This window comes from Vulpes vulpes, chromosome 12, assembly GCF_048418805.1.
Source record: "Vulpes vulpes isolate BD-2025 chromosome 12, VulVul3, whole genome shotgun sequence".
Lineage (NCBI taxonomy): Eukaryota > Metazoa > Chordata > Mammalia > Carnivora > Canidae > Vulpes > Vulpes vulpes.
In genome coordinates this window covers 54,504,786-54,530,186 of record NC_132791.1, presented here as the reverse complement: position 1 = coordinate 54,530,186, position 25,401 = coordinate 54,504,786, and the positions used below count along the sequence as shown (strand labels likewise).

The following is a 25,401-nucleotide window of genomic DNA, read 5'->3' as shown; positions in this document are numbered from 1 at the left end:
GTCATGAGATCAAGACCCACATTGGGCTTTGCACTCAGAGCAAGTGGATACTGCTTGAGATTCTCTCCTTCTCCCTATGCCCCTTCCTCTGCTCACATGTGCTCACTCTCTTGCTCTTTCTCTAATAAATAAATAAAATCTTTAAAAAAAAAAAAGTACTAGGAAGAAGTAAGGGAAGCTTTTTTTTTGGAGGGGGGACTTCTTAAAAAAAATACATCCTTTCCCTTTTTATAGGGAAAAAAGTGGCCAAAAACATAGAAAAAGTTATGTTAAAAAAAAAAAGTTATGTAGACTCATTCACAGAGAATTAATCTGAATAAAATCATATTATATATTTTTTTCAGCTAGTAGCTTGACAAAGATGGAAAACTCTGGCAGTAGCCAGCAGTAGGAAGAATATGCTTCCTATTGTCTGTGAGAATTTATTCTGATACTTTTCTGATGACCTTTAGTTTTACCTATCACAATAACAATATCCATCAAAAATTTAATACATCTATCCTTTAAAAATTTTTAAGAATTTATCCTACAAACTGCAAAGATTTATATTCATTCTAGCATTGATTTGTAACAGTACAAAACCTGAAAATAATCTAAATTCTACCACATAATGAAATGCTATACAACCATTAAAAGTATGGAGATAAATCAGTTTTTACTTATATGAATGAACATTCACAATATATTAAAAGGCAAGTTGCATGATGATATACAGAAAGTAAACCAAATTATACTTTTTATCCTATATATTTAAAAATTCTGTAAGAAGACACAATCCATTAATTGTGTTTGGGTGAGAGTCAGAAGTTGGGGAAAAGACACTGACAATTTTCATTTTATGCCAAAATGTACTGTAAAATTTGGTTATATGCAAATTTCATTAATAACTAGTTTAAGTTTTTTAAAAAATAAAGGCATAAAAAATTAAAAAATAAAGGCATGACATAGAATCATCTATTCCAATCAAGATAAGAAATAATATTAAATAATAATATTTAATTTGGTTTCTGACACACAGTTGCTACTTGATGTTGGCTCTCCCTTCTAAAAAGCCTAATTTCAAAAAGTTTTAGTTTGTTTTAATTTGTGCAATTAGGATTTCAGGAAATAATTCACACACATACATACACACATGCACAGGAAGTAGCCATAGAATACAGGCAAAGTAACTACAGAATATGATGAAAAAGGCTAGACAATGTCTCCCACTAATTTCCTGTTCCTCCTTCAGTTAGCATTTTAGAAAAGTATATTCTTCCCAGGGATAACTGCAAAGTAGACAGACATGGTATAAAGATAATGGGGTAGGAGTAATAATATGTAGGTAATGTACTACCACCCACAGAATAGTGTTACTTCTCAATCAGCTCATCTGGATGGCAGGGCAGATGCTGGAAATGATGAGTTTACAATATTTGTAAATTACAAGTTTCTCAACTTATTTTAATAGTACAAGAGATGATGCTTTTCAGATCAGTGGAAGGAAGCTAGGAATCTGCTTTTATATGGTATAGAGCAACCCAACTGACAACAGTATCCAATTTCTAATAGGAAAAGGACTTAAAATGAAAAAAGGCAATTCTGGGGAATATTCTTTGCCTAAAGAAAGTGCAATGAGAAAACAAAGCCAAAAAGAAACCATAAACATACCCTAGAACCACTCCTAGTTCCTTGACGTGAACACGCATCTGTCCCCTCAAGTACTCAGATAGCATTTTGCTCTTGAAGTATAACTCCTGTAATCGGTCTTCTAGATGCATTACACACTGCAGTTAAGGGGGAAACAAAGATCAGGTCAGAAAACATTTTCTAATTCAAAGTGATGGCAAATTCCAAAGCAACATGTTTATGACAATTCAGTTTAGTTACTCCTGTATAAATTAAAACTTGGAGCACATTTTTAAAGCACATAATTTTAGCTAAAAGGAGTGTAAATTTTTCTCTAATTCATTTCAAAAATTTAGATCCTATAGTTTTTGTTTTTGTTTAAATGCAGTAAATTACACATAACATAAAATTTACCATTCTACCATTTTTAAGTGTGCAAGTGAGAAGCATTAAGTACATTTAAAAAGATATGAAATTATCACCACTACATATTTCCAGGACTTAGAAGATGTTTTTATTCCAAATTTGATAAATGTAACACTCATAAATTGCTGCATTTCAAATGTATGTCTATAGGAAATACATTATCCCATGGAGAGTTATTATCCCATGGAGAGTTAAAGAAAAAAGTTGGCAGTAGCCCACAGAGAATGCTCAGTAGTCCTTACTAGAAGAAAGACATTTTTAGGCTAGAACATCAAAAACTAAAATATATACACTTCATTTATTATCAACTAAGTTGCTCAATTTAATAAAACAGGTGGTTTTGCATGTGAATTGAAACTATACATTTGAGGAAAAAATATGAATTTCAGGTGTTAAAGCACTAAATTCTTGCAGGGTGTTCCTTTCCAATGAAATTCAACTATTAAAACTACTAATAGGGGTAACCTGGATGGCACAGTTGGTACTCTATGGGACTCTTGATCTCAGGGCTGTGAGTCTAAGCCTCAATTAGACATGGAGCTTACTTAAAAAAAAAAAAAACACCAAACTGCTAATAAAAACCCACTTTCTTCTTGGCAAAACAAAATAGAAACTATGTATGTATATAATACACACACACAAACACAAACTTTGTATGTAATTTACATATATCTGTGAATTTACCATATTATCCACCACAGGGCATGAACTCACGACCCTGAGATCAAGACCTGAGATGTGATCAACAGTCGGACACCTAACTGAGCCACATAGGGATGTCCCATATTACCCATTTATACAATTCAGTGGCATTAAGTACAGTCACAGTGTTGTATAACCATCATCGCTTTTCATGTCCAGAACTTTTTTCATTTTCTTGAACATTAACTCTGTACCCATTATATAATAAATCCTCATACCCTCCTCCCCCAAGCCCTTGGTAATCTCTACTTCCTCTCTCTCTGAATTTGCCTATTCTAGATACCTCATTTAAGTAGAATCCTGTAATTAATCTGTCCTTTCTACTTATTCTACTTAGCATAATGTATTCAAGGCTCATCCATATTGTATCAGAATGTCATTCCTTTTCATGGCTGAAATATTCCATTCTATGTATTAATACACATTTTGCTTATCCATTCATTTGTTAATGGACCCAAGTTGTTTCAACTTTTGGCTATTGTAAATAATGCTGCCGTAAACATGATGGTACAATTATTTGAGTCCCTGCTTTCAAATGTTTTGAGTAAAACCTCAAAGGCAGAACTTCTGGATCACAGGACAATACAATGTTAACCTTCTTGAGAAACTGCCAAGGTGTTTTCCACAGCAGCTGGGGCATTTTATATTCCCACCAGTGACGCACAAGGTTTCCAATTTCTCCACATTTAGGATACTTGATGCCTTTATGTTTTTGATCATAGCCACACTATGAGTGTGAAGGAGTATCTCACTTTGGTTTTAATTTCTACATCCCTAAAGATCATTTCATATGCTCAATGACCATTTATGCATCTTCTTTAGAGAAATGTCTATTTGCCTATTTTTATTCTTTAATTTTTTAAAAAGATTTATTTATTTATTTACTCATGAGACACACACAGAGAGAGGAGAGAGAGAAAGAGAGAAAGAGAGAGAGAGAGAGAGAGAGAGAGAGAGAGAGAGAGAAACACAGGCAGAGGGAGAAGCAGGCTCCATGCAGGGAGCCTGACGTAAGACTTGATCCCAGGTCTCCAGATCAGGCCACGGGCTGAAGGCAGCGCTGAACCGCTGAGCCACCCAGGCTGCCCTATTTGCCTATTTTTAAACTGAGTTTTTCTTTGTTACTCTGGGTATCAATCTCTGAAGATATATGATTTACAAATATTTTCTCCTGCTCTCATGTTGTCTTTTCACTTGATGGTGTCTTTTGGTAAACAAAGATTTCAATTTGACAAAATCCCATGTATCTACCTCTTACTTTTGTTGCCTATGCTTTTGGTGTTAAATCCAAGAAATATCTGCCAAATCAAATGCCATAAAGATTATCCCCTATGTTTTCTTTGAACAGCTTTATAGATAGTTCAAGCACTTAGGTTTCGATTTAAGTCAGATTCAAGTTTGAGTTCATTTCTGTACATGGCATAAGGTAAGGGTACTTGCCATGTGGATATCCAATTTTCTCAGCATGATTTATTGCAAAGGTCCCTTTCCTCTTTGAATGGTCCTGTTTCCCTTGTCTAAAACCAAATGGCCATATAAGTAAGGGTTTATTTTTGGGCTATTATATTCTATTGGCCTATATGTTTGTCCTTATGCCAGTGTCACACTGTTTTGATTACTATCACTTTGTAATGAGTTTTGAAACTAGGAGGTGTGAGTCCTCCATCTTTGTTTTTTTTAAAGATTATTTTGGCTCTTCAGGTGCCTTGAGAGTTCATGCAAACTTTAGGATGCATCTATTTCTTTAAAAAAAAAAAAAAAGGAAGTCATTGGGATTTTTTATAAGGATTGCATTGAACCTGTAGATTACTTTGAATAGTACTGTGATCTTAATAATACTGGGTCTTCCAATCTATGAACACAAAATGTCTTTCCATTTCTTTAATTTCTCTCAGCAATGTTTTCTAGTTTTCAGTATACAAGTCTTTTGTGCATGGTCAAATTTATTACTAGGTAATTTATTCTTTTGATGCTATTTTAATTGCTTTCTTAACTTCCATTTTAGACTGTTCATTGCTATACAGGCTCAGACTCACAATACAGTACAGTCTACTGTACATAGATAGTGTATGTAAATGGAACTATCTTTGCACACTGATTTTGTATCTTGCAATTATTTTGTTCATTTTTAGCTCTAACAGTTTTTTTTTTTGTGTGTGTGGAATCTTTAAGTTTTCTACATTAAAGATTATGTCATCTGCAGGGATAATTTTACTTCTTCCTTTCCAATTTGGATGCCTTTCATTTCTTTTTCTTGCTCAACTGCTCTGACTAGGGCTTTCCAGTATTATGTTGAATAGAAGTGGTGACAGTGGGCTACCATGTCTTGTCCATGATCATAAGGGTAAAACTTTTAATATTTCACCAATGAGAATAATGTTAGCTGTGGTTTTGTGAAATGTGGACTTTATCATGTTGCTCTACAGAGGTTTTTAAATAACCTGTATTGTATCTGTCCTAACAAGAAAAAAAAAAAAAGAAATTTGAAAGTTGGAAAATAGTGTCTTCAGTAAGAAGTTATTCAGTATTATGAAGAGGGATCATTCAAAGTCCTGACATGACAATGAGGCTCTAGAAAGCACTGGCATTCTGCACAAAACGTGAGGATACTACATGTCTATATCTTACATTAAACTAGTCAAGCACTAAATTCTAGCTGCTGAAACCATACAATAAATAGACATGTAGAGATCCCCCTCTGTCTTAGTCAGGTTGGGCTGCCATTACAAAATGGCACAGATTAAATGACTTAAAAAAGAGAATTATTTTCTCATAGTTCTGGAGGTTGGAAGTGTAAAGGTCAGGGTGCTAGCATAGTCCAGTTCTGGTGAGAGCTCACCTGGGCACAGAGATGACTGCCTCTGCTTGTGTTCCCTTTTCACAGAAAGTCATGAATCCCAGCATAAGGGCTTCACCCTCGTCACCTCATCTAACCCTAATTATCTGCCAAAGGCCCATCTCGAAATACCATCATACTGAGTGTTAGGGCATCAACACATGGATTTTAAAGGAACACAAACCTTCAGTCTATAACCACTTTTTTCCAAGAAACAGTGATGAAGCTAACAGCAGTATTCAATGTAGGCATATACTAAATAAAATTGTCAGCTCTCAGAGTGCTAAATAATTCAAGCCTTATACATACTTACAAAATTTGGAGACAAGTTATGTTTATAAAGCTGAAGAGTGGAATGAAGCAGGTTGGACACAAGACTGGAAACCAATACTTCCTTTCCCAATTTATTATCTGTCATCCGTCTCTGGCTACTGGCCACTTGAACAGTCCATTTATCCATATCTGCTATAATACAGACAGCTTCTGCTATTGGTTCATCCAACACTGGATGCTGGAAAGAAGAATTCATCTTATAATGAGCAAATGAAGTTTTCAAATAAATGTTAATGAAAATAAGGCAAGGAAAAGATACCAAAACAGAATAAAAGAATATTAAATTCTGACAGCTATTGCCAAAGAATTCTTAACAGTGGAAAATGGAATATTTAATTAGCTCAGTAACAAATACCCTGAGACACCTTATAGAAACCATCCCTAGGGGAATCTGGGTGGCTCAGTTAGTTAAGCATCCAACACAGGTCATGATCTCAGGGTCGGATCAAGACCCAGCTGGGCTCCATGCTCAGCAGGGAGTCTACTTGAGATTCTCTCTCTCCTTTTCCCTCTGCCCCCCTCACTCTCTTTCTCTCAAATAAATAAATCTCAAAAAAAAAGAAGAAATAATCACTGTAGAGATTCATTACCAGAACTCTTTTTGTTTTTATTTTTTTTAAAGATTTATTTATTCATGAGATATGCACACAGAGAGAGGCAGAGACACAGGCAGAGGGAGAAGCAGGCTCCATGCAGGGAGCCCAATGCAGGACTCAATCCTGGATCTGGGATCAGGCCCTGAGCTGAAGGCAGATGCTCAACAATGAGCCACCCAGGTATCCCCAGAACTCTTTTTAAAAAGTTTTTGTTGGGGATCCCTGGGTGGCACAGCGGTTTAGCACCTGCCTTTGGCCCAGGGCGCTCCTGGAGACCCGGGATCGAGTCCCACGTCGGGCTCCTGGTGCATGGAGCCTGCATCTCCCTCTGCCTATGTCTCTGCCTCTCTCTCTCTCTCTCTCTCCTGTGTGACTATCATAAATAAAAAATAAAAAAAAAAAGTTTTTGTTTAAATTCAGTTAGTTAACATACAGTGTAATATTAGTTTCAGGTATACGATATAGTAATTCAACAATTTCATACATTACCTGGGGCTCATCACAGCAAATGCACTCCTTAATCCCCATTACCTATTTTACCCATCCATCACCCCCCACCTCCATTCTGATAGCCATCAGTTTGCAGAACTCTGTATTCTTTAATCCAGAAGTTAATTGTCACCAGTCTTTTGATCATTCAATGAATTTACTGATGCCTGGGTGGCTCAGTGGTTGAGTGTCTGCCTTTGGCTTGGGGCATGATCCCGGGGTTCTGGGTTCAAGTCCCACATCAGGCTCCCCGGAGGGAGCCTGCTTCTCCCTCTGTCTATGTCTCTGCCTCTCTCTACCTGTCTCTCATTAATAAATAAATAAATAAAACCTTTAAAAAACCTAGTATTTGAAATACATGAACCCAATGGCCCTTTTTCTTTCAAAGTTGTACTTTTTTATAAGAATTTTATAACAAAGAATGTTTGCTCCTTGGTAAACCCAGGTTTGGCATGCCCAAAGGATATCCCTTTGCCCAGTAAATGAACAACCACTATGAATAAGGCTTTTGGCTTGAAGCTAAGTAAACAAAGACAATGGAGCTCACAGTCCTGTATGGGAGATAAAAATAAATACAAATGGCTATAAAAAGACATGTGTTTAACAGACAAAACAGGCATCAAGTGCTGGGGTAGCAGAAGAGGACAATAATGGGTTCTGTGTGATCGGGAGTTTCACAGTAGAACTGACACAGGGATATAAATTTAAGTATGGATTGGACTGCTGGTGCAAAACAAAAGAGGAATATGGATAATTCTGTAAGTGAGAATATCATGAGAAAACTCAAGAGACTTAAGTAAATGCCTATGACTAAATTAGTGAAATGTGATACTGAGAAGTGGGGAAGAGGAGAATGGCTTGGAAAGACACACTGCGAAAACTTTCCATGAAACTCTGAACTTTATATTTGTTTTTATAAAATAGTACTCAAATATTTCTTATTCAACTCTTACCAAGAATATAACATTTTTTAATTAATCAACTTAATTACTGAAATATAATTTTGGAAATGTTACATACATCTAAAGATGTAAGGTATTCCTTGCATTTTTAAGAAACAAGGTAACAATTAATATATTTTAATGTATTTCTACAGTTATAAAAGAAAAATAAGGCAAGAAGCATGCTCAAATAACCAAAACGGAGTAACAAACTGTTAAAGGCAGATACTTTCACAAGCAGTGGGCATCTTTAGGAGATGAAAATTATGATTGGGGGGAGGTACAACCATTATCTTCAAAAGGAAATGCCTAAACAGATAATGAGGAAGCAGCTACAAAATATACCTTGTTTAAAAAGGTTACAAACCACTTTAGAAATTAACTTTATAGCCCTTCAATCAAAAGGCATGTAGCTAAGATTTTTCTTCCCCCACCACAAGTTTTTATTTAAATTCGTTAGTTAACATACAGTATAATATTAATTTCAAGTGTGGAATTTAGTGATTCATCACTTCCATGCAGCACCTGATGCTCATCACAACACTTGCCCTCGTTAATCGCCATCACCTATTTCATCCTCCCACCTCCGCCTACTTCCCTTCCAGTAACCATCAGTTTGTTCTATTGAATCTATTTCTTGGTTTGCCTCTCTTTTGTTGGTTAAATGGTTAATCTAACCAAAACTTACAAAAATTATGTTTTGGTAAAGGAAAGAAAAATGGTTCCAAGTCAGTAGCCTTCCAAGTGAGAAAAGCCTAAATACCAAGCTTATGATCAGAAATAATTCAAATCAAAATCACTTTAGAAGTTGTTTAAAAAAACAAAGTGGAGGGCAATACCAGTCATTCATTTTGATCGCTCATTTTCACTCAATGGACTGTCATGTGCAATGTCCTTATCTGATAAAATTTCAATTTAGACAATCCCAGTCTTTCCCTTCATCATCAAGTTCTGGAAAAGAAAGCCTACAGCAGATGATAGTATATTCTCAAGTAAGACCTTGTAGTAGCTTCTCCCACAATCTTTGTATCCAGCCTTAGATACTTCCTAGTCATAAAATGGAAGTAATTTATGTAAGAAACAATAAATACAATGCTTTATTTTTCTTAAACCTTCTTTTCTGAGTTTAATGACTTCTATAATACAAATTCATCCACAATCTTATCAGCCTTTTTTCTCTCTCAGGCATTTCCAGAATGTCAATACATAAAATCTCTAATCTTTTCTCTATCAGATACTTCCATATCTCCATCTCATAATAAAACCTGATTTTTCAATTGCCTGCTAGGTATTCAAACATGGCCTCGTAAACTGCACATTTGAACTAAAAATGTTCCAAATCAATTTCAGTGTACTCTCTACAAAACTAGCAAGTTTCTTCAATTACCTTTCAAAATTATAATGAGACCCTTAATGTCACAGAGGGAACAGGCCTTAAAGATACTGCAAACTGCTGTTCAAATTGGCATTGCCTTTTGGAGAAGAAACTAACAAACATACATCAAGAATATGAAAATAATCCTAGCCTTTAACACTGGCCAACAACCCCATTTCTGGTGATCTAGCCTAAAAAAACTGTCCTATGTTCTTAAAACACAGAAGTATCAATATCGACAGTAAAAGAAAGAAAAAGATGAGCAATAAAAAACAGAGAACCCAGAAATAAACTCATGCTTAGTGCTCTATTAACATATAACAAAGGAGCCAAGAATATAGGATGGAGAAAGGATAGTCTCTTCAATATATGGTGCTGGAAAAAATTAGACAGCCAGAGGCCAAAGGATGAATGTAGATCCCTACTGAACACCATACACAAAATTCAACTCAAACTGACTAAAGCCTTGAACATAAAACCCAAAAGCATAAAAATACCAGAGTAAGATCTCTGGTATTAGTCTTGACAATGATTTTTTTAGATTTGACACCAAAAGCAAAGACAATGAAAGCAAACTAGACTAAAATGCTCTTGTACAGCAAAAGAAACCAGCAGCAAAATGAAAAAGCAGCCTACCGAATGGGGGAAAATATTTGCAAACCATTTATCAGCTAAGAGGTTAATATCCAAAATACATAAGGAATTCATATATCTCAATCAAAAGCAAAGGGGGGGGGGGCTAATAATTTAATTTTAAAAATGGGCAGAGAAACCGAACATTTTTTCCAAAGACGACCTGCATTTAACCAAAATGGACATAAAAAGATACTCAACATCACTCATTATGAGGGAAATGCAAATCTAAGTCACATGAGGTATCACTTCACACCTGACAGGATGGTTGTTATCAAGACAAGAGGATAACAAGTACTGGAGAGGGTGTGAAGAAAAGAGAACACTTGTGCACTGCTGGTGGGAATGTAAATTGGTGCAGCCACTATGGAGAACGGTATGGAGGTTCCCAAAAAATTAAAAACAGAACTACCATATCCTCCAGCAATATCACTTCTAGGTATACATATATTCAGTAGATATGAAAACAGGCTATCAAAGAAGTATCTGCACTCCCATGTCCATTGTACCATTATTCACAACAGCCAGAAAGACACACCAAACTTTCCATCAATAAATGAATAAAGAAGATGTGATACACACACACACACACACAAATAGTATTCAGCCATGAGAAAGATGGAAATCTTGCTATTTGCAACAATACATATGAACCTTAAAGGCATTATGCTAAGTGAAGTGAGACAGAGAAAAGCAAATACTGTACTATCTTACACACAGAGAATCTAAAAAATCCAAACTCACAACAGAAACAGAGAACAGATTGGTGGGTAAGAGGGATAGGAGCGATGCAGATGGAAGAAATGGGTGAAGCTGGTCAAAAGGTACAAACTTTCAGCTTTAAGGAAGTTCTGGACATGTAATGTACAGCATGGAGACTATACTTAACATTGTATTGTATATCTGAAAGTTGCTAAGGGAATAGATCTTAAAAGTTCTCATCACGAGAGGGATGCCTGGGTGGCTCAGTCAGTTAAGCATCAGACTCTTGATTTCAGCTCAGTTGATCATTTCAGGGTCTTGAGATCCAGCCCCATGTTGGGCTCCTCAGTCAGTGGGAGTCTGCGGAAGATTCTCTCTCTTCCTCTCCCACTGTCCCTCCCCCCCATTTATTACACACCCTGTAATAAATAAATAAATCTTTTTAAAAAAGTTTTCATCACAAGAAAAAAATGTGTAACCATATGAGGTGATGAAAAAAATGTGTAACTGTATGAGGTGATGGATGGTAACTAAACTTACCATAGTAGTCATTTGCAATATATATATTTATTAATCATGTTGTACTCCTTCAACTAATATATTACATATCAATTATATATCAAAATAAAACTGGGGGAAAAGAGTTGAGCAATAGGAGAAAGGTTAAAACAAAATCAACTGTTGGGTAATTAAAGCAGAATTCAAAACATCAAAGATAACACCATATATAAAAATACACACACACACACACAGTGGCTACATATACATACACTTCATATACATGTGTAACATAAAATACATATTTATACATAAAAATATAAATTATAGTGTTCTCTATAGCAGACTATATGGCAAATCTACATAAAAACAAAGTGTGGAAAAATTATCAAAACCCTATATATACATATGTACACAGGAAAAAAAATGTATATCTGTAAAAAATGTGCATACACACACACACACACACACACACAAAGGTCCCAGTTATATATGTATATGAAGTGTGTATATACACACATACCTATATATACATAAAAACATAGAATAAGAATGATGACAAGATTTAAGACAGAGAGTACCTAATATGCACAAGACACCACACAGTATAACTCTGGTATAACATTAGTATCACTTTCATTACAGCCAAGGACACCAAGGTTAAATATCTTAGGATTTACAGGAAGTGGCTAAGTCTGGGTTTTATCAGATGCCACATACTGCATAATGACTGGAAGAGGTTTTATATTAAGAATGGCTACCAATGAATGGTAGAGTTGGGAAAACTTGTGCTTAGCTTTCTACATATTTCAGTATTTCTATAGTAAATATATATTTAATTTGGTAATAAGAAAAATACCACTTTCTTAGAAACTGTGGAGAAAAAGAAAAGACACTCTACTAATACAGTTCAGAAGAATAAGGCTGTATTTTTTTAAGAAAGTACTGTGCTAATGATTTATTTATTAAAAAGCTCCTACATGGCTTTCCATATAGGTGCATAAGAAATAGTTCTCATGTTTAATATAATGTGGGACATTATAAGCACACAATAATTAAAATCATTAAATATAAACTTTATAACATGAAAGAGAAAAATGAATGATAAAAATCCAACCTGTTAGAGCTAAGATGAAATTTGATTTCTTTTTTTTTTTTTTTTTTTAAGATTTTACCTATTTATTCATGAGACACAGAAAGAGAAAGGCAGAGACACAGACAGAGAGAGAAGCAGGCTCCATGCAGGGAGCCCAATGTGGGACTCAATTCCGGATCCCGGGATCACACCCTGAGCCGAAGACAGACACTCAACCACTGAGCCACCCAGATGTCCCAAGTTTGGTATTTTAGTTTTCACTTCTTCAAAATTTTCTGTAAGCGTCTTTGATAATAAAATATTTTATATAATTAAATGAAAATATAAGAGGGAAAGACTAGAAACCCAGCTACTAAAACACAGAGAAGACAGAAAGCTCTTACTTTTTGCCATAGTGGAATGATTCTAAGAGCAAGAGAAGTAGGACCACTAATATAAAAGTCTTATAAGCTCTTTAATGCCAATTTTGCTATTTTATTTGTATTGACCTTTGTTCATCTGTTTTAGAGACAGTATGTTTTAGGGACAATGTTTTGAATATATTAAGCACAGAAGTTTAAGAGCATCACTGAGGAAGAGGTAGATCAGTATTGATTTCTAGCTCTGCCATTCCCTATCTAATATAACTTCAAACACCTCTCTGTGCTGTATCTGAAATATAGGTATGACAGTAATAAGCACCATAAAATTAAGTGAAGCATTATGTTTAAGCACCTGGCAAACATTAATGCTATAATAAAAACTAAATGATGATGATTATTATTATTACTATTACTCCTACTCCTAAGGTAAAAATTTTCAAAACTGAAATGTTTTGTCTTCAATAGGAAACAGTTACCCCTTCCAATTCCCGGCTTCTAGAGACAACATCAAAGAACACAGTGTGTGCTAATGGGTATAGATGGAGGGAAAAAAGAAACTGAAAGACTGAGGTCAGACATAAAGGAAGACAAGAGAACACAAAGCATTTTAAGAACCCACATTGGATTTCCTAGCCAAATATTTCAACAAATACTTACTGAGAGTACTCTGTCAGGCACTGGGAGGACAGAACTGAAAAATATAGAAAAAGCTGCTGTACTCTGAAGGACAAATACCATTAACTGATATAAATTCTTTCCTGTGAAGCATTACTTATTAGTATCTTCCTCAGGCATTTAGTTTTTTATGTGTTTGTACTACATTTATTCATATACTTCCCTTACTTCCTCCATTACCAAGTAAATAACTCCAGATCGGAAGCTATTACTTTTTCATCCATGTATCTCTTGGACTACAGGAGTATCAGAATACACTATGTCAGTAAGCATTTATCTGATTGGTGTTAAAGGATTGAGCAAAATGGCTTTTGAAAGTAAAGAACTTGAGTTTTGATAAGTTTTCTTTCAAACTTTGTTTATATTTAGATTTTTCATAATTTCCCTACTATAAAACAAAACACCAGACTTCACAACTTACGATCAAACACAGGAGCTTTTAACCTTTCTGACTAATAATTAAGAGACCGCTTGCTCACTGAGCCATATTTTCTCACCAATGATTTCCCAGTTGGCTTTCTCCATTCCTTTTTAATGTAACTGTTGTTACAGAGAGAAAAGGGAAGGTTTTGTTGAAAAAAAATTATTAGAATGACACATGGAAATGAAGAAAAAAACAGAAAATTCAAGAAAAGCTGGAAACTTCAATACTCTGTGCTCAATAAACCATGGAACAACTACACAGAACAATCGGCATGAACATGGGAACCTAAAGGCTATCAACCAACTCGACCTGACATCTATAGTACATTCTGCCCAACAACAGCCGACTATTTTTTTCAACTGCACACAGAACATTCTCCAGGACACACCACATGCTAGGCCATAAAACAAGACTCAATAAATTTAAAAGGACTAAAATTATACAAAGTCTGTTCTCTGACCACAATGAAACTAATTCAGAAATCAAGAAAAGGAAATTTAAGAATTCCACTAATATTTGGAGATCAAAAACATAATTCTATATAACCCATGGGTCAAAGAAATGGCAAGGGAAATTAGAAAACATTATAAAGTGAATGAAAATGAAATCAAAAGATTAAAATTTATGAGCTTTAGTGAAAGCAGTGCTTAGAGGACAATTTAGAGCTAAATGCCTAATGTAAAAAGAAAAAATACTTCAAATTAATAAGCTAATCTTCCACCTTAGCAAAAAAGAGCAAACTACAGCCCATAGCAATAGCAAGCAGAAGGAAGAAATAATAAAGACGAGAATAGAAATTAATGAAAGACAGAAAAATAGATAAAATCAGTGAAAACAAAAGTTGTTTCCTTGAAAAGATAAAACTAACACACCTTCAGCTAGGACAGGAATCAGCAAACTTCTTCTATAAAGAGCTACAGAGAAAATATTTTAGGCCTAGGGGCTATAAGGTTTCTGTCTCAATAACTCAATTTGGCTCCTGAACAGTCAAAGTACATAAATAAGTGGGTAATCATGTTCCAATAAAAATGAATTTACAAAAAGCAGGTATTGATCCCATGGGCCACAGACTACTCATCTTTGATGCCTATGTGCCAAAAATAACTTTAATGAAGTCAAGCCTTGAATTACTTCTTCTTTGGAATATTCCATTTTTAGAAGGGTTGGGGAAAAAAAGAAAAAACACAGATTGCAATAATCAGGAATGAAAGAGGGGACATAACCAGTGAACTTATAGCAATTAAAACGATTATAAATGTATACCATGAACCATTTTATTCCAACAAATAAATGAGGTCACTTAAATGAAACTAATTCCTAGAAAGATGAAAATAATCAAAATTGACTAAGAAATAGAAAATTGGAATAAATCTAGAATAAGAAATTGAATCACCAATTTAAAATACTCTTTTTAAAAGTCCAGGTCCAAATGACTTCACAGGCAAATTGTATCAAACATTTGGAGAAAAAAATAATACTAATCTTCCAGAAACTCTTCCAGAAAATAGAGAATGAATCACATTTCATTCTATGAGGCAAGTATTATTCTACTATTAAAGACAGACAAACATATCACAAGAAACCTAAAGACTAATATCCCTTTGAATACAGATTCTAAAATTCATAACAAAATATTAGCAAATCACATCTAGCAATATATAAAAAAACCCATATACCATGATCAAGTGCAATTTTTTTCCCTAGGAATACAAGAGTCAGTTAACATCTAAAAATCTACCATATCTAATATAATCTAACACATTAACAGATTAAGGAAGAAAACCCAAATGATCATATCAATAGGTACAGAAAAAATATTAAGACAAAATGCCACATCCATTCATGATTTAAAAGTGGAGGGAACAAAGAAGGAAAACTTTCTCCATTTGATAAAGGACATCTATAAGAACCCCGCAGCCAACAACATACTTAATAATGAGAGTCAATGTTTTCTCCTAGTATCAGGAAGAAGACAAGGATGTCCACTATCAGCATTTCTATGCAAGACTGTACTGAACATTCTAGCCCATACAACCAGGCAAGAAAGACAAAAGGCATCCACACTAGAAAGGAAGATAGAAGACTATCTATTCATTAATGACATGAACCTGTATGTAGAAAAACTTAAGGAATTTACACAAAAAAAACCTACAAGAACTAATAAAAGCAAGGTTGGGGCACCTAGGTGGCACAGTTAAGTATCTGACTTTCGGTACTGGCTCAGGTCTTGATCTCAGGGTCATGAGACAGAGTACAGAGTCTGCTTAAGACTCTTTTTCCCTCTCCCTCTGCCCCTCCCCTACATGCTCCCTCTCTCTCTCTAAAATAAATAAAAAAGAAAGTTCAGCAAGGTAGAAGAATATAAGATCCAATATACAAAAAGCTATTGTACTTCTATATATAAGCAATGAACCATCTGAAAATGCAATAGAGAAAATAACTGCATTCACATTTAAGCACTTGGAATTTTTTTATATAAATGATCTAATAATGAACATCTATGCATATGCACAGTAAGTTCTGTATTTCAGATTTCTGATTGCACAGATTCCTGAAACTCTCTACTTGCTTTCATGGTGACAGGTACCACACATGCAGGTGCAAAAGTGACAAGATTCAGAGAACAATGACTGTGTTTGAAGTATAACCAAAAATATAAGGTAACTTGGGAGTTCTACCAGTTAACAAAGTTCATTCTAAATAAATTCAATAGCAGTGAAGGCAACTCACCTGCACAGCATGAGACAAATCTGATACCAGACACTGACGGAGCCTCTCATCACTCCCAATTCCTTGAAGAACAAAGTCAGGCACATAAGAAGAGCAGTAGCCACCCAACAAGGACCTCCCAAAGTTGGCAATGTTGGGCTGAACAGCACTCACTTCAATTAGCTTTGACCTGGAAAAAAAGTCCCAAAAGAATGGATACCCAATCAGTAATAAACATATTTTATCAATAAAAAAATTTTTGGACTCTACTAGTCTATATTTCTAGTATCATCATTTTCTGTAAAATATCCTCAGGGTACAATCATCCTTAAGTAAAAACTGGCCTAAGTAACCAATCAAACCATAAAACACTCCATCTTATCCAGAAAAGAGGGTGGATGAACAACTATGTAATATGAGTATAAATCTTTCATAACAGACGTTAAGAATGTGATCTCTGGGCAGCCCCGGTGGCTCAGTGGTTTAGCGCCGCCCTTCAGCCCAAGGCCTGATCCTGAAGACATCGGGCTCCTTGCATGGAGCCTGCTTCTCCCTCTGCCTGTGTCTCTGCCTCTCTCTCTCTCTCCCTCTCTGTGTCTCTCATGAATAAATAAAATCTTTAAAAAAAAAAAAAAAAAAAAGAATGCTATCCCTTGTGTATGTATTATATTCTTAATACAATCAGAAAATGAAAACCATCATCCAAAACAAAGTAGTTAAATATTAAATCACAAACTCAAAGCTTGGAATATAACATTTCTCATATGAATCTTCTACTTGACCTAGAGTATATATATTTCCTGTTTTCCTTTTAGTCTTGGCCAAATTCACTTCTAACAGCCATTTCCCACCTTCTGCGCGATTACCTTTCTTTAGTTGTTGAGCTCAGCACAGGTCCATACCTGGGGGCAAATTCACTCCTAAATGACCTGAGAACTCCTAAGCAGTAAGGAATTTCCTACATACATACTTTTCTTTAATGCCTTCACAGAGCCTTTCTGGGGTGCCTATAGAGCTTAACTTTTAAGTTTTTTATCGTTAAGAGCACACAGTAATAGAAGACAATCTGTCCAGGACAATAATTTCTTCTTTCATATTAGTTATCACCAACCTCCAGAGACCATCTAAACAGAAGAATGGTACATGTTTATACAGGGTCTATTAAAGTTAAAACTTCTACTTACCCAGGAAAAGGTATCTCATCCTCTTCTGCCCAATCTTCTTGCTCTCCTCCATAGTAACTGCTTACTTGTCTAGTCATATCATGACCTGTATCTTCACTTTCACTATCCCCAAGGGCACTATCTGAACTTTCATTTCTTGGAATGTCCCATTCAGTTCCTACAGCAATTTTTTTCTCTGAACTCTCTTTATCCCCATGGGGGACAAGAATGGAGAGTGTATCTCTTTGGTCCTGCTGAGGAAAGCAGGTTTTACATGAATCCTGGTGAACTTTTTCTACACATTTACAAAATTCACTGTTCTGTTGGCTATTTTTTGTACACAATCCTTTTGAAAATTCTAACATACAGCAGTGTTCCTTAATGTCTGTACTTGTTTTAACTGCAATAATATCATCAATAGTCCTGGTTTCAATTGAATCATCATTAAAATATTCATCAAATAAGCTCATGCTTTCTGGATCTGAATGATTCCAACAGGGAAGTTCACAGGTCTCTCCAGAAACCATGTGTGGTATATCAGACTCTCCGGATTGGTCCTTCACAGTTGTTTGTTTAGTTTCTTGATGCTGCTGATCATTAGCCCCTCCTTCCTTCAGTGGTTTGGTGTGGTGCCTGGTAATCTGATCCACCACAGCCTGACTCCTGAGTTCAGTATCTGAGTCAGGTGACATAGAATCTCCAATCAGGAAGGTAACCTTTGTCTGTGATGCTTCACAAGAAAACGCAGCAGTCACAAGCTTATCTGGAGGTTTTTTTTCCACAACCATTCCTGTGGATCTCAACACTTTGCCTGTGTGATTACCTGAACTCAGCAATTCCTCACTATGCCATGTTTCCTCTGCTGGCTCTAAGCCTGATTTTGACAAGGCACATTTGTCTACTGGAGCAGATCCTGTGCAAACAACTGTCTCTAACTTAGTGTCAAGGCAAGTTCTTAATTTATCTCTGAACTGTTTAACATCAACAGCATTTTCATCTTGGCAGTCAGAGGGAGAAAGCATTTGACACTCATCTGAAATTCCTAGCAGCTCCTTAGAGCTGTTTTGAATATCTTCTCTCTCTTGTTGTGAAACATTCTCTATATTTTGCCCAAGGAGTGGACGACTGCAATATTTACAGTTACAGTTAGGAGTCCTTGTTTCTTCTGGGTCTTTAAAAAGCAAACTGCTTTTGTTTCTATGCATTGTGATAAGCACATACTCAGATTCTTCTATTTCACCTTTCTCTAAAGTTGTAGTAATTACTGTGCCTGGCATAACGATGGCTTCATCTTCTCCATTTTCTAAAAGATGGGTTTCTTGAAGTTCAGAGCATCTTATAAAATAAGTAAGAAAATAAAGCAGCCTCTGGACCATGTCTTGTCGTTTGCCAACCACCACAGTCCTCGCTAATCGTACAGGAGAACCAATAGCGCCATACAAGTCCCCTGCAATGGAAAAACAGTAAATGGACACATCCTCTCCTCATGTAGCCAAGCAGGCTATTTCAATGATCAGATACCTACTCTTATAGCAAGATTGCTAGTTCAGGTTTTACTCTTAGTTCTTTAATAGGTGATAATTCAGGAGGATAAGATGAGGACAATTCAGGAGGATAAGATCAGATAAATGGTGTTAACCAAAGAGAAAAGTGAATAGAGGGACTTTCTAGTTTCCTCTTTAAACAGCTCCTGTGGTTCTGAAATCTCAACCGAAGTGTCAATTGTGAAAGTCACATTGACCAAGAACATTCTCTGTGCCAGGCCTCATGCAGAGCACTTCACTTGGCAGAAAAGTACTATCTAAAGGATTATGCTCAGAAGGATTCTATGCAGAGAAGAGAAAGCATAATATCTACTGGGGGGCAAGGAGAAAAGGGGGTTATGGTAGAATGGAGCACAACTGGAGTGGTCACATCACACACCTAACCTTTCTTGATGTGAATCACATCCCTAAAGTTTAACTGTTGTTGCTCTACCCAGGACCCCAAACTATCTCCCATGTTTTTAAAAGTCCATGTCCCCTTCTATTTCCTAAAGGACTGCGTACTTATAAAAAACCACAAAGGAAAGGAAGAGTGAGATCTATCCTAAGAGGAAGAGAAAGGGCAACACATTCAGCCACATGATTCATTTTCACTTCTGTATCCACACCAGGTACAAACAGCCATTACAAAAGAAGGGGGGGGGGGGACCTAAGAGTTATCAATGTAATTTCTGTATTTACGCTATAGCTTAAATCAGATGAAGAAATAGGTGCCAAAGTACTCTTAAAATAGAGAATACATCATTAATTTAAATCTAATTTTTAGTTAAATTGTCTGTATATATACTTTAAAGCATAACTCTTACACTTTTTAAAGGAACAAACATATAAAAAGATCTCAGGTAAATATATGCTATAAACAGTATTATGACAATTCTTCTCTGATTAATACAATGGCTCTATTGCTATCATGCCACTGTTCAAAACTACTGCTAAGGTTCTCATGAATTAACAAATAAACTGAACTGCTTTGGCATGGCAATTGAGTCTTTCCTGACTGGTTCCACTTTATTTTTCCAGGTTTATCTTCTTATAATTACACTTTTTCACCATTATTTGCAAAAAGTCCCACATAAAGCAGACTACTTAAACTGGAACACTGAATCTACTCAGCACTTTTAACACCCAGGCACCTTTCCTCATGCTACATACTTGCCTTCTCCTCTGATTCTCTGTCAGTCCAAGTCTTCTGACTTAAGCATCCTCCCTTGGGCAAAAGTAAGCTTCCCTAACTGAAATTTCATTAATTTTACCATTTCTCTTACAGTTCCTTTTTGAATTATCATTATTGTCCTCGTATTTATTACCATCAGTAATAAACTACCTTTTTTTAAAGATTTTTATTTATTTGAGAGAAAGAGAGAGAGCATGCACAGACGCATATGAGCAGGAAGGCAGGGGCCAAGGGAGAGGGAAAAGCAGATTCTGTGCTAAGCAGGGAGCCCAACAAGAGGCTCAATCCCAGGACTCCAAGATCATGACCTGAGCCAAAGGCAGACACTTAACCTACTGAGCCACCCAGTGGCTGGCTGTGTATGTGGGAGCAGTGGAACATGAACAGGCAGAGTGAGGAGAACAGGAAGGAGGGATTATAGAAGGGCATGAGGAAACTTTTGGAACTGATAAGAATGTTTACCACCTTGATTTTGGTGATGGTTTCAGAGGTATTTATGTTTTGACATAAATATTAATACTTACAAAATTGTATACTTTGTATATGTATTTGCTATGTGTCAGTTGCTCCTCGATTAAGTAGCAGAAAGTAAAGGAAGGATGGAGAGAGCAGAGAAAGAAAAAGGGAGGGAAGTTACGTGAATAAGCTACATGACAACCTGCCTGGCAAGCTCACTCATCAGCACAACCTAAGGGGAGTTTCTATCAAGTCATCAAAATGTTCTCTTTGGACTCCTCCTCCATGACCTAACAGCAATAGAGTAAGAGTAGGAATAATAGCAGTCACATTTACCAGACACTGTTCTAAACACTTTACAAGTATTTTCTCATTTAACTGTCACAACTTTATGAGGTATGTACTATATATACAATTATCCCTAATTTATAAACAGACTGTGACCCATATGTGGTCTGCCTGACCTACATCCTAAACTTTTAAGTACCATGCTATAATGCCTTCTTAATGATTGTCAACTTATAAACTACCCCTCTCTCCTTAGTTACCCATTTATTTAATGGGGTCTCACACTAGGAAACATTTTCCAAAATTACTCAGCAAATAGAAGTGGTACACAGAAACCTCAATGACTGCTTCTCAGTTAACCAAATTTATTCTAGCTATCATAGGTAACTTTGATTCATTCTTTATAGGCAAAGTACATAACATAAAACACCCTGAAGACTGATATTATAAGAAAACCAGTCATGATCCTGCTTCTCTTGCTCTAATTCAAGTTCTGTAGCTATAAGAAATTGGTATTAGACTTAAGATGGAGATTTTACAATTCAGCAGACATGAAAAGGACAAGGAAAGAAGAAGTGCTTTAGAATGGAGAAAGGGGCACCTGGATGGCTCACTGGTCTGCCTTTGGCTCAGGATGTGATCCTGGGGTCCTGGAATCGAATCCTACATCAGGCTCCCAGCGGGGAGCCTGCTTCTCCCTCTGCCTATGTCTCTGCCTTTCTCTGTGTCTCTCATTAATAAATAAAATCTTTTTAAAAAATGGAGGAGGCAAAAGAAAACATTTTATTTATGTTTTTGCTATAAAATAATCCACATAGTTATAGAAAAGTCTAAGTGCCATGCATAATTTAAGGGTTTTCAGACTACATACCTAGTTGTGCCCAAAGTGGGTTATACGGATGAGTTTTTGCTAACATGTCCACACTCTGAGAGGAATGCTTTTCTAAAAATATTTTTATAGGTGGCTGTCCATTTGGCATGACCGTTGGAACCCAGGCAAGATGATTGGTCAGAACTGCAGTAATGAGTGCTGGCAGGAATCTGAAAACAAAACACATCCTATCAGATTCTAGTCTGTCTTCATTAAACCTAATGTAAAATGCAGCAACAGAATAGAGCAAAGAGAGTACATACTCTCATGTGGCCAAAGAGCATTAAAAAAGGAAAGGAAAGGAAAGAATAAAAGACAGGCATATCAGCTGGATGAGAATGAAGTTTGCAGTTGGGTGAGAGTTAAAAAGGAATCTTTAAAATAAAAATAGTATTCACACAGAGCTATATCTGATCATAATTACAAAACAAAAATAACATTTTACTTGAAAAACTGGTTTCTTTTCAGTGTTTAATCTGAAAAATTAATGAGTCAACCAATAGGTCTATACATTTCCAAATTACTGAATGGGAAATTGAAGGAAAGTATTTAGCAAGCGTTGTCTACCATCAAAAAGAAGAAAACATCTAAATTACTCATCTAGATTCTAGGAATTTGATAAATGGTTACAAGTAACAGTATGATAAAATATCACATTAAATATGTATCATTGAAATCCTGGCACTTTTTTTTTTTTTTTTTTTTTTACTCATTTTCTATAGAATGAAACTGTGTAAGTAGAAACAATTCAAAAAATGGGAAGGCTCAGAGAGTTCTATAAGTTGTCAGGAATTTTAACTTAACACATAAAGACCTTTTGGCTGTTTTTCATTCATTTCATTCATTTTACTATTTTCTGTGGCCTTCTTCCATGTCCTTTCTCTTAAACATCCTTCAGAATTCTGTTTTGGTTATTAATAATATAAAATAATTCCAAAGAAAACAGTTGATTATTTAGCTTTTATAATTGGGTTTGATCACAATCTAGATATCAGGTTATAATAAATAATAATATATCTAAGATATAAAGAGAGAGAAAGCCATACTGATTTTTGGAAGCATTTTCCATTAGAAAAGTGAACTCCTTCATGAAACGATGACAAAGCTGGTTCTTTTCTGGAGTCCCCGACATCATTGTAAGCCAGACAGGCTCTCCAATTCGTGGCATTGTGTAAAGATTACAAATTGTTGTTCTAAAAAGAGGAAAACACATCATTAAATTCATAGTTCCCAGAATTACATACTCTTAAATTTTATGTTACCAGCTTGGGCCTCACAGATAGATTATTCAAGCTTTCAAAAGGACACACTGAATCAAGTCATTCCTTCTTTGTCACCAGCATAGTACCACAGGAAATAGTCTTGCACATGAACTCAAAATATGTTGCTTCTGGTGCTGGCTCTACTCTCAAAGATTGTGTGCCCTGGGGTAAATTACCTCCCTATTTTATTTTTTATTTTTATTTTTTAAAGATTTTATTTATTCATGAGAGACACACACAGAGAGAGAGGCAGAGATACAGGCAGAGGGAGAAGCAGGCTCCATGCAGGGAGCCTGTTGTGGGACTTGATCCGGGGTCTCCAGGATCACACCCTGGGCTGAAGGCGGTGCTAAACCGCTGAGCCACCCGGGCTGCCCACTTCCCTATTTTAAGCATCAGTTTCCTCCACCTGTAAAATGAAAGCATAGAACTGGATAATTTCTAAAGCCTTTCCTGCTCTACATTTCTAAGGTATGACATACTTAAATATAATGCAAATTATCAACAACCTAGAAAAGAAAAATATTCTGAATTAGATAATAAGCTTATCCATATTCTCACTCAAAACAATAGTTTATCAGCATCATTTTGTTGACTATGTTGAGACTCTTTAGTAAAGTTCTAAAGGATGATGAGGATACTAAATCTGCATACTGTATTTTATGACTTTCAACCTCCTGAAATTTTTCCTTGAATCAACACAAGAGAGCATTATTGCACAATTATGATGATGATTTCCTGGCTGTCTCTTGCGTTTACTTAGACAATAGCTAGTCCCATGACTTGCATTCTCTCCTTAAGGCTTCAAGGATATCTTTAAGATATCAATCATTTTCCTTCTACATTAATATCTATTCAGCCAAGTCCTATACACTCACTAGATTAAGCAACTCCTACAAAGTTGAGGCTTAAGAAACTAGCTGATCTTTTGGAAGATACAGAATGGTGCTGTACTTTCTACTCTCTAGAACAGTGCTATATGACAAAACTTCTGGCAAAGATGGGAATACTCTCTATCTACACTATCCAAGATGGCATCCCCTAGCCATCTATAAACATGAAATGTGGTCTGTTTGACTGATGAATTCAATTTTAAATTTTATTTATTTTTATTTAAACTAAGTACCCACATGTGGCCAATGGCTACTATATTAGAAAGTATAGCTCTAGAAGTCTCTGAGATCTCTGCAAGCTCTAATACCTACTTCAGCATAATTCTCTAACACCTAGAATCCAAAAAAGGAAAAGAATTCTCTTGCCTGTACAAGTTTTATTGAACCTTGACCCAGTATGAACACAATATAAGGGAGAAAAGTGACAAACACAGATGACATTAAAAAGTTCTTGGTAGGACATAATATCACAGTTGAGAACTTTAAAATAAAATGGAAATTTTATTTAAATTTATTTAAAATAAATGGAAAGAGGTAAAGGAATTTACAGAGGAAGATGTGATCTGAATATCAACTAGGAATATGTGAAAATGCTAAATGCTAAAGCCTATTAAACATGTCCAGATAAGATGGAAAAGCAAGCACCAGTGTTACACCTTTCAGTTCTGATGTTTCAAATGAACATCGGCGAAGGATTTGAAAACAAATTACTATAACAAATAAAAATGGAGAGTAATCTTACTTAAAATTTAAATTACAGACTTAATAAAATTCTGCAACCCAAAGCATAGAGAGGAATGTTAAGTGAAGTGGCAAGGTAGATAAACATATGGGTTTATAGTGTTCAAGGTAGGAGACATGTACATAAAGGAGCTAATCTGAAGAAGAGGCCCAGGACTCACAAGGGCCTGGAAAAGTTGAGGGCAGTAGTTAAACAGGACTATAAACTGGGAGACTAATTCAAGATCTGTAAATGGTTGGTGACCCTCTTCTATACCCTATTTTCCCAAAGAATGACTATAGACAGAAGAGCAGATGTAGTAACTGACTAGTCCAAAGAAGTAACATTGCCCAAACCTTTTCTGGTATTTGAATCTTTCACAATACATAAACACATACAATAAATGTTGTGGCTTTAAAATGTTATGGGAAGAAGGGACAGCAATGAGGAGGAAAAAAAATGTCTTAAATATGCCCTTTCAAGAAGTGATAATGAAAACAGATTGAGAAACACTGTCCTTCATTTTAGGAAAGTGAAGTTCTAAGTGAGTTCTAAGCACTAAGTGAAGTTCTCCAGTTTGTGCCTAATTATGCACGGAACTCCCAACCTGTATTTTAGTGCTTT

General features: G+C 35.6%; 1 protein-coding gene across 9 annotated transcripts in view; it reads right to left on the bottom strand.

The window, feature by feature from the left end:
• Positions 1 to 25,401, bottom strand: part of FNIP1 (folliculin interacting protein 1) — a 183,661-nt gene that overhangs the window by 3,478 nt on the left and 154,782 nt on the right. For all 9 annotated transcript variants that reach the window (XM_072731819.1, XM_072731820.1, XM_072731817.1 and 6 more), the window contains 6 exons: positions 22,948 to 23,094; positions 21,902 to 22,071; positions 17,590 to 19,015; positions 16,427 to 16,595; positions 5,886 to 6,083; positions 1,651 to 1,766 (listed from right to left, as the gene is read on the bottom strand). In XM_072731819.1, the coding sequence (XP_072587920.1) occupies positions 1,651 to 1,766; positions 5,886 to 6,083; positions 16,427 to 16,595; positions 17,590 to 19,015; positions 21,902 to 22,071; positions 22,948 to 23,094 (2,226 nt within the window). The remainder of the gene's footprint in view (positions 1 to 1,650; positions 1,767 to 5,885; positions 6,084 to 16,426; positions 16,596 to 17,589; positions 19,016 to 21,901; positions 22,072 to 22,947; positions 23,095 to 25,401) is intronic.